Source organism: Nycticebus coucang, chromosome 2 (genome assembly GCF_027406575.1).
Source record: "Nycticebus coucang isolate mNycCou1 chromosome 2, mNycCou1.pri, whole genome shotgun sequence".
Lineage (NCBI taxonomy): Eukaryota > Metazoa > Chordata > Mammalia > Primates > Lorisidae > Nycticebus > Nycticebus coucang.
Genome location: NC_069781.1, coordinates 172,180,223 through 172,194,553, shown reverse-complemented (window position 1 = coordinate 172,194,553; position 14,331 = coordinate 172,180,223). Strand labels below are relative to the sequence as shown.

The 14,331-nt window shown below is 43.5% G+C and overlaps 1 protein-coding gene and 1 non-coding gene across 2 annotated transcripts in view; one reads left to right on the top strand and one right to left on the bottom strand.

Annotated features, from left to right (window-relative positions):
* Positions 1 to 805: 805 nt before the first annotated feature.
* GLG1 (golgi glycoprotein 1) overlaps positions 806 to 14,331 on the top strand; it is a 132,696-nt gene continuing 119,170 nt past the window's right edge. Inside the window, exon 1 of the mRNA XM_053607673.1 lies at positions 806 to 1,281. Within this exon, the coding sequence (XP_053463648.1) occupies positions 850 to 1,281 (432 nt within the window). The 5' untranslated portion in view covers positions 806 to 849. The remainder of the gene's footprint in view (positions 1,282 to 14,331) is intronic.
* On the bottom strand, positions 5,377 to 5,480 carry LOC128580357 (small nucleolar RNA U13). The gene has a single exon (XR_008378652.1). It is a non-coding gene; the product is annotated as a small nucleolar RNA U13 (small nucleolar RNA).

The window sequence follows — 14,331 nt, the reverse complement described above, 5'->3', positions numbered from 1 at the left end:
AGGAAAGGGAGGGACACTAGTGTGGGGTGCATACCATTCTGCTGAAGATGTTGCATGCAGGTCAGCAAGAACAGTCACTGACAAACGGACTTAACCTGAGTCCCTCAAAGATGATTTTTAATTGTTATTATTATTTTTGCCTTAAACATAAGTCTAAGATCTGGCTTTAGCTTTAGGACTCACACACGAAGGGCTTCGCCAGTTTATTAATAATATTGCTTGTAACTTTTTGAGTTCCATATTGTGGGACAGCATTTGCCTCATTTCTAATTTAAAAAAATTATACTTTCTATCTGAGCTGTTGCCCAGTCCGCCGAAGAGCAAGGATTTTAACCCTGGTTTTTTCGTACCCTGAACCTGTGCCTCGGTCTCTGGGTAAGAAAGACTTTTGAGGGGAGTGGAAGGAAAGTGGGAGAAATGCAAAAAGAGGCTCTCAGATTCCGGAATACGCCTGGTCGCGTAAAGCTCACCTCTACACATAAAGTTTTGTTTTCCAAGTCATTGAATCGGCGACATAGTCTACCGGCCATCTTAGTTGTGGCAACCCTAAGTCTTTTGAGTTTTTTTTCTTCTGTGACGACAACCAAGAGAATTAGACAAAGCCGCCCTGCCCGAGCTTTTGGAGGAACCCAGCAATTCCCCGGGTGAGGAGTGCCGCTCTCCCGCCCCCAGGTCCAGGGTGTGGGCCCTTGCGAGTTCCGCCTCCTTCCTTGACCGGCGCTCGGCTAGCGGGTCGGCGCGGGTCGGGGAGGGGCTTGGCTGGGCCCCCGCCGGGCCCCGCCCCTCGACCCCGCCCCTCATTTAAATACGCGGCGCCGGCGGGTGCGACGAGCTCGCCGCGGACCCAAGATGGCGGCGTGTGGACGTGTACGGAGGATGTTCCGCTTGTCGGCGGCGCTGCAGCTACTGCTGCTCGCCGCGGCCGGGGCCCAGAAACTCCCAGGCCAGGGCGGCCACGGCCAGGGCCCAGGGCCCAACTTTCCGTCTTTTGTAGGGCCGGCTGCAGGCGGCGGCCCGGCGGGTCAGCAGCTGCTCCAGCTGCCTCAGTCATCGCAGCTTCAGCAGCAGCAGCAACAACAGCAGCCGCCTCAGCCGCCGCAGCCGCCTTTCCCGGCGGGTGGGCCTTCGGCCCGGCGGGGAGGAGCGGGGCCCGGAGGGGCTGGCGGGGGCTGGAAGCTGGCGGAGGAAGAGTCCTGCAGGGAGGACGTGACCCGTGTGTGTCCCAAGCATACCTGGAGCAACAACCTAGCGGTGCTCGAGTGCCTGCAAGACGTGAGGGAGGTGAGGAGGTGGGAACGGAATCGGGAGGGCAGGCCTAGTGCGGGCGCGAGGGTGTCGCCGGCCTTGGAAGCTGCTGACGCTGGTCTGCTGCTGCTTTGCTTCTTGGGCTTCTGTGGTGCCCTCGCTCCTTCTCTCCCAGAACCTCACTCTCTGGTGCATCCAGGGACGAGAACCCCCAACCCCTACCTTTCCTTCCAGGCCCTTATTTACTCTCCCTGTTAACCGGGATCTGGGACGATACCTTGGCTCCTGGCCGCTATCCGCCAAGGCCCAGAGCGTGTTTTGGTTTGCTCCTGTCTTTTGTGTGATGCTCTATGCAGACTGGCTCCTCGCTGAGAACAGTTTAGGATTTTGCCATCAGTTTCGACTCAGAGAATTTGTAGCAAATCATTTAAACGTAAAAAATGGTCGGACGTACTTAAGCTATTGAAGAATGATCTGCTGTTTGGTTAGGTAACTTGGGTTCTATTCCGATGTGTCTTGTGGTCAGCTGCAGAATTAACTGCCTTTTAACCCATTCTTTTGTAATTTGCAAATCCCTATTGTTTAACTGGTGCTAAAACTAATACATGCTTCTTTTCTCCTTCATTTCCTTTGGTTAGTTTGTAGTGAAACTCATGTTTAAGGTATTAACTCCAATTAACTTGGAGTCCCAGAGCTTGAAAACTTAGGGCAGCATTTGAAGCTGGTTTGTGATTATTGTGGGTTTTTGTCTTTCTGGGGTCTAAATATGATATTAACAGTACCTTTAAAAACAAACCTCTTAATTCGGGTGGTGCCTGTGGCTCAGGGAGTAGGGCGCCAGCCCCATACACCGAGGGTGGCAGGTTCAAACCCGGCCCCGGCCAAACTGCAACAAAAATAGCTTGGTAGTCCCAGGTACTCTGGAGGCTGAGGCAAGAGAGGCCTAAGCCCAAGAGCTGGAGGTTGCTGTGAGCTGTGATGCCACTGCACTTATTGGGGTCATAAAGTGAGAATCTGTTTCTAAAAAAAACAACAAAAAAGCTCTTAATTCCATAATGCATTATTCACAGTATTTCTTAATGAAATCTTGATTTGATGTTGCTCTGTGTGATTCAGTTAAGTGATAGTGATAATTTCTTCTCTAGATTTAATGCTGCACAAATAAGTGCCTTTTTTTTTTTTTTTTTTTGAGACAGAATCTCACTCTGTTGCCTTTGGTAGAGTCCTGTGGCGTCACAGCTCACAACAACTTCAAACTCCTGGGCTTAAGTGATTCTCTTGCCTCAGCCTCCCAAGTAGCTGGACTACAGGCGCCTGCCACAACCCCTGGCTATTTTTTGGTTGTAGTTGTTTTTTAGTAGACCCTACCAGCTCTGGTCTATGTGGCTGGCGCCCTAGTTGCTGAACTACAGGCACTGAGCCAGATAAGTGCATATTTGACAATTCTCAAAGTTTGGAAGCAAACACGATAGTAATGCTTTTTTAAAAGATGTAGGTATAGAGAATTAGCCTCAAAGGTTGACAAGTAGAATGAAGCTGCTGCTGTTTCTTTTGAGAAATCGTATTGTTAGAATTGTCTTAACACGTTCAAGACCATAGAAGACCTCTGGTTTGTAGAAATCTGCTACTCTTGGCAGTCTTCTCCCTTTAATGCCACTGTGGCATTTGCTCTACTGTTCTATACAAAAGTAATTTAGAAGAGGAAAAGTCATACATAATCAGGAAAAAGAAAGGATGTTTCCAGAGCCACTAGAAATGTGAGGACTACATTACTTTTCATCTATACCTTGAAGACTAGAAAGATAATCTGTGGTTATCCCTTGTTTTTCGTCTGTCTACTAAATAAATACATCTAGCATTTTTTTTTTTTTTTTTTTTTTTTTTTTGAGACAGTCTCACTTTGTTGCTCTGGGTAGAGTACCTTGGCATCATCATAGCTCAACTTTATACTCCTCCTCTCAGCCGATGCTCTTGCCTCACCCTCCCAAGTAGCTGGGACTACGGGTGCTTACCACTATGCCTAGCTGATTAGCTGATTTGTTTCCTATCTTTAGTAGAGGGGGGGAGGTCTTGTTCTGTTTTTTTTTTTTGGAGACATAGCCTCAAGCTTTCGCCCTGGGTAGAGTGCTGTGGCCATCATAGCTCACAGCAACCTACTCCTGGGCTCAAGTGATTCTCTTGCCTCAGCTTCTCAAGTAGCTGGGACTACAGGCGCCCGCCACAACACACGGCTATTTTTTGGTTGCAGCCATCGTTGTTTGGCGGGCCTGGGCTGGATTCGAACCCGCCAGCTCAGGTGTATGTGGCTGGCGCCTTAACCACTTGAGCCACAGGCGCCATTTCCGGGGTGTGGGGGGTCTTGTTCTTGCTCTTGCTCAGTCTGGTCTGGAAGTCCTGAGCTTAAGTGATCCTCTGGCTTAAGCCTCACAGCGTTACTAGGATTATAGGCATGAACTACCACACCTCGCCACATCTAAGATTCTTTTTTTTTTTTTTTAATTTTTAATTTCAGCTTGCTTGTTCATTCTTCTTCGTTTGAAGTACTCTTTCTTTTTGTTCATTTTCTTCTTCCTCTGGCGGTACTCTTTCCCATTGCCTTCCCAGTAGCTGGGATTACAGACGCCCACCACAACGTCTGGCTGTTTTTGATGTTGTTAGTAGAGATGGGGTCTTAGTCTGGCTCACTGATGCTCATACTGGTATCGAACCTTTGAGCTCAGACAATCCACCCGCCTCGGCCTCCCACAGTGCTGGGACTACAGGCGTGAGCCGCCATGCTCGACCACACATCTAAGATTCTTAATTATCAAACTTTTTGGAATTTTCTATTTGGTCTTGGAAGATACATAATAATGTTTTTCCTTAAACTATGATCCTAATGTTGGTGATCATACACATTGTTAGTGGTTTGTGCAGAAGAAGGATTTTATTAGGGAAAATGTCTAAAAGTGGCCCATTCAAAGAGTACATGCCTCTCTTTTAATGTGAATTAGGCACATTTGGAAAACTTCACTTACAGGAGGTGGTTTTATGTGCCAGAGGACCAAAAATGTCATGTAAATTGGAAAGACAGGGATTTTTTCTTTTATTGGGGGGCTTCAAATTTTCAATTTAATTTATTCTCTTCCAATTATATATATAGAAATACTGAAAGAAAAGTCTGAAAACCTGTATATATTCTTCAGGAGGAGGAGTTGTTATTTATTTATGTATTTTCAGCACAATAGTATACCAGTGGAATTAGTTTTAAACTTGTGAGTTTTTTCCTTAAAGGCAGCAAAAGGAAATTTTATTATACTTAGTTTCAGAATTAATTAAATCTTAACTTACGTGTTTAAAAAAGTGTAACTCAAAGAGGTAAGCAAGCTTGCTAGGCACATTTGAAGAGAAATATATTGAACAAGGTCTTGTCACCTGGGCTAGATTGCAGTGGCTTCATCATAGCTCACAGCAACCTAAAACTCCTTGGCTCAAGTGATCCTCCTGATTCAGCCACCCAAGTAGCTCGGGCTATAGGTGCACATCACTACTCCCAACCAATTTCTTTTCTTTTTTATTAGACAGACTCCGCATGTCGCCCTCAGTAGAGTGCTGTAATGTCACTGCTCACCGCAACCTCAAACTCTTGGGCTTAAGGAATTCTCTTGCCTCAGCCTCCCAAGTAGCTGGGACTACAGGTGCCCACCACAACTCCTGGCTATATTTATTACAGTTATCATTGTTGTTTAGCAGGTTGGGGCCAGGCTCGAATCTATCAGCCTCAGTGCATGTGGCCGGTGCTGTAACCACTGTGCTATGGGTGCTGAGACCACCCAGCCAATTTATTTTTTTATATAGATATACATATATATATATATATTTTTTTTTTTTTTTTGTAGAGACAGAGTCTCACTGTACCGCCCCTGGGTAGAGTGCTGTGGCATCACACGGCTCACAGCAACCTCTAACTCTTGGGCTTACGCGATTCTCCTGCCTCATCCTCCCAAGCAGCTGGGACCACAGGCGCCCGCCACAACGCCCGGCTATTTTTTTGTTGCAGTTTGGCCGGGGCTGGGTTTGAACCCGCCACCCTCTGCATATGGAGCCAGCGCCCTACTCACTGAGCCACAGGCGCCGCCCTTTTTTTTTTAATGTCAGATGGATACTGTGCTGACGTCAGAACAAGATTTGTGGGAGGCATGTCTCATGCATGCGCATGAAAACTCAATCGTCATGTTTATGAACTACAGAAGGATTTTATATTTTTTTGTAGAGACATGGTCTTGCTATATATTGCCCAACTTGGTCTCAAACTTCTGGACCCAAGCAGTCCTCTCACCTTGCCCTCCCAAAGAGCTGGGATTACAGCTATGCGCCACTGTGCCTGGCCTGGTTTCTTAAAAGTTTGTGATATTCATCGTTTTTCTTACATAGAAGTAGAGAGAGTGGTGTAATGAGTTCCTGGGTTTCTTTACTCAGCTTCAACTATCCTTTTATTTTGGGGGCACAGAAGTTGGGAGAGTGGCATATTTTAAAGCAAATCCCAAATACCATATCATTTTACTCAAATACTTCATTATATGTCTGTGATAAATACTTCAAAAACCCAAAACAAGGACCTGAGTGTTATTTTTTAGTATTTAAATGAATCATGAAATATTTCTTCAAAATTTCTTGGTGCCTTCTCTTGATATATCAGTTTCAGATTATAAATTTGTGCGGCACTATCTAAGCTATGCACAGAGTGAATGGTTTATAAATATTTGTTAAGATAGACTATTTGGGGTTTTGAATAGGAATTAATATTTCAGTGTTTTAAACCATAAACTCACTTTAAAACTCATAGGTGTACATTTTTATAACTGTTACTAACCGTTCACTTAATTATATCTGAGATAGTGGACCACACTTTTTCTATCTCATTTAATACTCTCGATAATCCTGTGAGGTAGATAGTGTTACTATATTAGCTGAGAAAGTCTCAGAGAGCTAAAATAACTTGTATAACATTATATCCTAAGATATAGAGCTAGTCCTCTTGAACTTCAAAGACCATATTCTTTGCAATCCACCATGAGTGTTTCCACCTGGGGAAATTAGTATGTGACTGTTGAGAATACCACAGGTTTATAAATGGACACAAAATGGGAAGGATCATCTAGAATTAGAATCCTCCTTTTTTCATTCTCAAGAACAATCGAGTAGTAACATCTCCTATGAATTGAAGTATTGTAGATTTTTTTCAGGCAGACGGGCTGGCATTATCAGACACAGCTAATTTAATTACTAGTCTGAGTCCATTGTGAACAGTTTCCATTTTTTTAAAGAGTTTCAAATTTCAATTTACCTTAAGCAGGATATGTACTAGTACAATGGAAGCGTTTAGTTATATTTTTATGCTGTTTGTATTTAATCCATGGAGCAACACAAAAAGCAAACTGAGACTAGAGCTGACACTGTCATTACCCAGCTGGCAGTGGGCATGTCATTTTATCATCTGAGTCTCAGTCTTTATGTGTTAAATGAGAAATGAGAAGTTTGGTAATAGTACAATTTCGAGAGCTCTAACCTATATGAGTCATTTCCTGTATAGAGTATATATTCTTTATATGTATCTATATGGTTTCTGGGATTATTGTGTACCATCTCCTGATTCCATATTCATTCATGGAGGGCACCAGTTATAATAATACAAACAGCAATTAATCCAAACATTGTTTCACTTTAGGATATATTATATTATTATTTTCTTTTTTTTTTTTTTGAGACAGAGCTGCAAGCTGTCGCCCTGGGTAGAGTGCTGTGGCATCACAGCTTACAGCAACCTCCAACTCCTGGGCTTAAGTGATTCTCTTGCCTTAGCCTCCCAAGTAGCTGGGACTGCAGGTGCCCGCCATAATGCCCAGGTATTTTTTGGTTGCAGTTGTCATTGTTGTTTGGCAGGCCTGGGCTGCATTCGAACCCACCAGCTCTGGTGTATGTGGCTGGTGCCTTAGCTGCTTGAGCTACAAGCACTGAGCCAGGATATACTATGTTATGATTTTTGTTTGAGCTAATATGGAATTTCCTCCTAAGCTATCTCTCAGTGGTTGGAAGCAATCTAACCACATAATCAAATCATCATTGATCTTCTATTATGTACTTATTATTGTGGACGGACACTTCTACTTTAAGATATCACGGTTGCTTATAGTTGGTTTGATAAATGAGATTGTTGTGATCAAGAAGCCATTATAAAAGATGATGTTAATTGCTTGATGTCTTACACTGAATTATTTTAGAGCAGTGAAATAAAAAATTAGGATTTAGCCCTGTTTGGGCACCAAAAAAAAAAAAAAAAAATATATATATATATATATATTAGGATTTAGATGTGGATACCATTCTTAGCTTAAAAAATACTGTCAGCAGGCATGGTGGCTCACACCTGTAATCCTAGCACTCTGGGAGCCCAAGGCAGGTGGATCACTTGAGCTCATGAGTTCGAGACCAGCCTGAGCAAGAATGAGACCCTGTCTACTAAAAATGAAAAACTGAGGCAAGGCCAGGCTCAGTGGCTCACGCCTGTAATCCTAGCACTCTGGGAGGCCAAGGCAGGTTAATTGCTTGAGCTCACAAGTTCAAAACCAGCCTGAGCAAAATAGAGACCCGTCTCTACTAAAAATAGAAAAACTGAGGCAAGAGGATTGCTTGAGCCCAAGAGTTGGAGGTTGCTGTGAGCTATGATACCACAGCCCTCTATCCAGAGCAACAGCTTTGAGACTTTGTCTCAAAAAAACAACAAACTGAGGCAAGAGGATCACTTGAGCCCAAGAGCTTGAGCTTGTTGGGGGCTATGACACCATAGCTCTCTACCCAGGGCAAAAAAGTAAGACTCTGTCTCAAAAAAAGAAATAAATAAATAAAATAAATAAGATCACCTTATTTTTTTTAGGTAGCAAAAATACTGATTTATCCCTGTACTAAGTAATGATATACATGAATTCATGAGTTTGATGTGCTAGTTGTACTTTTCTTTTCTTTTTTTGCAGTTTTTGGCCGAGGCTGGGTTTGAACCCACTACCTCTGGCATATGGGGCCGAGGCCCTACTCCTTTGAGCCACAGGCACTGCCCCTAGTTGTACTTTTCTAATGCATATTAAAATGCAACTAAATGAGGCCAGGTTCAGTGGCTCCCACATAGAATCCTAGCACTCTAGGAAGCCGAGATGGGCAGATTGCTTGAGCTCAGGACCAGCCTGAGAAAGAGCAAGATCCCATCTCTAAAAATAGCCAGGCATTGTGGTAGGTGCTTGTAGTTCCAGTAACTTGGGAGACTGAGACAAGAGAATCATTGGAGCCCAAGAACTGTGAGCCGTGATGCCATGGCATTCTACCAAGGATGACAAAGTGAGACTCAGTCTCAAAAAAAAAAAAAGAATGCTGGCTCAGTGCCTGTGGCTCAAGTGGCTAAGGCGCCTACACCTGACCTGGCAGGTTCAAATCCAGCCCAGCCCGCCAAACAACAATGCTGGCTGCAACAAAAAAATAGCCGGGTGTGGTGGTGGGTGCCTGTAGTCCCAGCTACTTGGGAGGCGGAGGCAGGAGACTTGCTTGAGCCCAGGAGTTGGAGGTTGCTGTGAGCTGTGATGCCATGGCATTCTACCCAGGGCAACAGCTTGAGGCTCTGTCTCAAAAAAAAAAAAAAAAAAATGCAACTAAATATATGACCAATAAGATATACAATGCTAGCGTGTAACATCTGAAATCATCTTGTGTTATACCCCCCAAGAGCACATGTTTTGGAAAACACTAAGACTAGATTATCCCCAGCCTGAGGAAAAGCAAGACTTGTCTCTACTAAAAATAGAAAAAATTAGCTGGGTGTTGTGATAGGCACCTATAGTCCCAACTACTTGGGGGGCCACATCAAGAGGATTGCCTGAATCCAGGAGTTTGGGATTGCTGTGAGCTGGGCTGTCAACACAGGACTCCATTCCGGGCAACAGATTAGGTCTCAAAAAATTAGATTATCTCTTAAAAATTCTTCCACCTCTGGTGCTTCCTGATTTTGTGACCTGTGTGAATTCAAAACATGTGCAAGAGTTTTATAAACACAGGTGAAAGAGGAGACCGGCTGTGTTGCCTGAAGTATACAATTGGAGAATTTTTTCAGAGTCCAGATTATGAAGGGTCTTATATGCAACCGTGACTGATTCTCCAAGTAAAGTCCAGAAATGAGATGTGGTTTTATCCCAATCTAAGGTAAAAATATTGATACATTTGAGATAATTGAGGATTACCTGTAGAGTAGCATTGGCATTTACGGCAAATACTTAAGAAGTCTCTTGATGAGAGTGTTTTACAGTATATAGTTGCTTAATAATTCATTCTTCCATAGCAGGAAGTAAAATACTTGAACAGTCTAAAAGATAAAATGCTAGCTACATTTCTCCTAATGTGTTCAAAACAAATTTATTCGGCAAAAATCCCAGATGATTCTCCTATTTATGTGAGATACTTATATATTTTGAGAAGAGAAGAAGCAATTAAAATAGGCTGTCATGCAAATTATTTTTTCTTCCTTCAGCAAATATTTTTTAACTCCTACTATATACAAGACGCTGCTCAGTGTTAGAGGATACAGATAACAATAGGTAGCATTTAATCAGTTTTTTTCTCTGTGCCCTGTGCTTGGGTACCAGCGCTAGGGCATCAGATGATAAATAACATGTTTAAATGATAATTTGAATATATTGAGTCAAATAAAATACATTATTAAAATCAATTTTACAGTTTAAAAAATGTGAATACTAGAAAACATAAAATTACAGAAGTCCAGTAGAAGTGTGTGGTTCTCATTATACTTGTATTGGACAGCACTGATCTAGAAGAAAAAGGTCATCTTTTACTAAAAACTATAAGTTTTAAAGTGTAAGTTGCTATGAGAAAGATAAATGCTGTAGGCATATGGTAGAGGAAATGGTTGGGAAGATTCTTAAATTGGTGGTTCATATAATGAAATTCTTAATTTAGCTACTTTAAAATGCCACCTAATCTTGTAAATGGTTGGATCTCATCTTCAGCATACCTAATTTGTGAGTTATAAGGGGTGGTTTAGTTCCTTCAGCTGGAGAACAATGCTCTGATAAAACTGGAAGTCAGTAAATGACTCATCTTTATTTGGTTGAGTTAGATAAATTTGAAACCTAAGAAACAATCTCAAGAGATGGCCCTCGCTGCCAGAACTAGCCTTTGTATCTGCATTAAAATAGAGTGTGGAGGAACATGAAGTGTGGACTGGAATCTAAAAACAATGAATTTAGGGAACCAGGCATCCATATTCACTCAGCTTTTAATAATTTTACTGAAGTTAGAAAATCTTGTTAGACTCAGTGTGTAGTGTTTACATTACCTATTTGTTTAAAGATTCAATCAAATAACCTATAATTCTTTTTTTTTTTTTTTTTTTTTTTTGAGACAGAGCCTCAAGCTGTCGCCCTGGGTAGAGTGCTGTGGCATCACAGCTCACAATAACCTCCAACTCCTGGGCTCAAGCGATTCTCCTGCCTCTGCCTCCCAAGTAGCTGGGATTACAGGTGCCCGCCACAACACCTGGCTATTTTCTGGCTGCAGCCGTCATTGTTGTTTGGCGGGCCGGGGCTAGATTTGAACCCGCCAGCTCAGGTGTATGTGGCTGGCGCCTTAGCTGCTTGAGCCACAGGCGCCAAGCCATAACCTATAATTCTTTATAGTGAGAATCATAGTGAAAATGAGTGTTGGCTCCAATTCCTGGATCTATACACTTATAAAATAGAACAAACTCTTTTTTTTTTTTTTTTAAACAGAGGCACTCTGTAGCCCTGGGTAGAGTGCTCTGGCATCATAGCTCACAGCAACCTCCAACTCTTTGGCTCAAGTGATCCTCTTGCCTCAGTTTTTCTGTTTTGTTGTTTTTCCTTTTAGAGACAGAGTCTTACTTTATTACCCTCAGTAGAGTGCTGTAGCATCACAGCTCACAGCAACTTCCAACTCTTAGGCTTAGGTATTCTCTTGCTCAGCCTCCTGAATAGCTGGGACTGTAAGCGCCCACTACAACGCCTGGCTATTTTTTTTGTTGTTGTTGTCGTTGCAGTTTGGCTGGGGTGGGGTTTGAACTCGCCACCCTTGGTATATGGGGATGGCACCCTAGCCACAGGTGCCGCCCAGTTTTTCTGTTTTTCTATTTCTAGTAAAGATGGGGGGCCCCCCAGGGGGGGTAAAGGGTGTCCTTCGCTTTTGCTCAGGCTGGTTTCGAATTCCTGAGCTTAAGCAATCCACTCACCTTGGTTCTGACTCCCAGAGTGCTAGGATTACAGGCATGAGTCACTGCGCTTGGCCAGAATAAACCCTTAAAATGTTTTCATGTTCTTTTAAAAAAATAATAAGAGTGATATATATTTAAAATTTAAAATTGGGCGGTGCCTGTTGCTCAAAGGGGTAGGGCACCTGTCCCATATGCCAGAGGTGGCAGGTTCAAACCGAGCCCCAGCCAAAAACCACAAAAAAATTAATAAATAAATAAAGGGCAGCGCCTGTGGCTCAGTGGGTAGGGTGCCGGCCCCATATACCGAGGGTGGTGGGTTCAAACCCGGCCCCGGCCAAACTGCAATCAAACCCAGCCCCAGCCAAACTGCAACAACAAAGAAATAGCCGGGCATTGTGGCGAGCGCCTGTAGTCCCAGCTACTTGGGAGGCTGAAGCAAGAGAATCACCTAAGTCCAGGAGTTGGAGGTTGCTGTGAACTGTGTGACGCCACGCCACAGCACTGTACTGAGGGCGAAAAAGTGAGACTCTGTCTCCTCAAAAATAAATAAATAAAATAAAATTTAAAATCATACACAAGATAAATAATGAAGTGAAATGATGAGTAAAATTAAACACGACGGTGCGGATAAAAGTTCTAAATCATTTGAAATGCAAGTTAAAAAATTAAAGAATTTGTTAAAGAACACTCTAGTACCTAGGAAGGTTTCATTTGTAATTTAAGTCACTTATCAGTATCTCCAAAGTTCTTGCATTGGCCAGATGAGCTTTGTAATATGATAAACGACTCAAAGTGGGCAGTAACTTCAGGAGCAGAGGTGGATATAATATGGGAGAGTTTTATTTTTTTCTTTTGTTTTTTATTTTTTCTCTTTCTTTTTTTTATTTTTTAAATCGACAGATAATTGTACATATTTATGGATACATAGTGATGTTTCTGTTGACCTAAAAGGAAGAAGCTGAGGCAAAATTAATATAAGTAGAGAGTTTACTTGAGCCAAGTTTGAGGACTATAGCTTGGAACACAGGTTAAAGTTGCTCTGAATATACACTCCCTTTAGCAGCAGTTACAGTGTATTTTTACTATTTATTTATTTTATTTTTTTAAGAGATACTTATTTTGTCGCCCTCAGTTGAGTACTGTGGTGTCACAGCTCATAGCAACTTCCAGCTCTTGGGCTTAGGCAATTCTCTTGCTTCAACCTCCCAAGTAGCTGGGACTTCAGGTGCCTGCCACAATGCCTGGCTGTTTTTGTTGCAGTTTGGCCAGAGCCGGGTTCGAACCCTCCACCCTCCGTATGTGGGGCCAGCGCCCTACTCACTGAGCCACAGGCACCACCCCAGGATCTTTTTTTGAGACAGTCTCACTCTGTTGTCCCAGGCTAGAATGCCATGGCCTCGTAGTTCACAGCAACCTCAAACTCCTGGGCTGAAGAGAGCCTCTTGACTCAGCATCCCAAGTAGCTGGGACTACAGGTGTCCACTACAACACCCGGGTAGTTTTTCTATTTTTTATAGAGATGGGGTCTTGCTCTTGCTCAGGCTGGTCTCGAACTCCTGAGCTCAGGCAATCTACCCACCTCGGCCACCTCCCATGGTGCTAGGATTATAGGTGTGAGCCACCACTCCAGGTCCTGATAAAGGATCTTGCTCTGTCACCTGGGCTGGAGTATAGTGGTATCATCATAGCTCATTGAAACATCAAATTTCTGAGCTCCAGTAATCCTCCTGCCTGAGCCTCCTGAATAGCTGGGTCTATAGATGTATGCCACCATACCCAGTTAACTTTTTTTTTTTTTTTTGAGGCAGAGTCTCATTATGTCACCCTCGGTAGAGTGCTATGGCATTGTAGCTCATAGCAACCTCAAACTCCTGGGCTTAAGCGATTCTCTTGCCTCAGCCTCCCAAGTACCCGGGACTATCGGCGCCTGCCACAATGTCTGGCTATTTTTTTGTTGTTGTAGCTGTCATTGTTGTTTAGCGGCCCAGGCCGGGTTGGAACCCACCAGCCCCATGTATGTGGCTGGTGTCCTTCCCACTGAGCTATGGGCACCGAGCCCAGACTGGATAATTTATGTAGAAAAATTCATTATGTTCACAGATCTGGAGACTGGGCAGTGAAAGATTGAGGGCTGCATCCGGTGAGGGCCTTATTGCTGCATCATCTTGTTTATGCTGAAGGGAGGAGGGCAAGAGAGTGTGGGGAGTGAGCCTGTGTACAAAAAAGGAGTGAAACTCATCCTTTTATCAGGATCTTACTCCTTGAGATAAGAAGATTTTTCAGTTTTTGAGGGCAGGGCTTTTATGTCCTAATTATCTCTTTAAGACCCCACCTCTAAACACTTGTGCATTTAGGATTAAGTTTCCAACACATCAACTTTAGGAGACACATCCAAACCATAGCAACCATTTACTGAGCACACATCTAGTCTGTATGAAATAAAAATCTGAAAAGAAGCTCGGCGCCTGTGGCTCAAGCGGCTAAGGCGCCAGCCACATACACCTGAGCTGGCAGGTTCGAATCCAGCCTGGGCCTGCCAACAACAATGACGGCTGCAACCAAAAAATAGCTGGGCGTTGTGGCGGGCGCCTGTAGTCTCACCTACTTTGGAGGCGAAGGCAGGAGAATCACTCGAGCCCAAGAGTTGGAGGTTGCTGTGAGCTGTGAAGCCATCGCACTCTACCCAAGGCGACAGCTTGAGGCTCTGTCTCAAAAAAAAAAAAAAAAATCTGAAAAGAGAAGGTCCTATCATCAAATGGAGCAGGTTGTAAGGAGAGCAGTGTGGTAAATGGAAAAATGGAATGGGCTTTGGAGCTACAGTT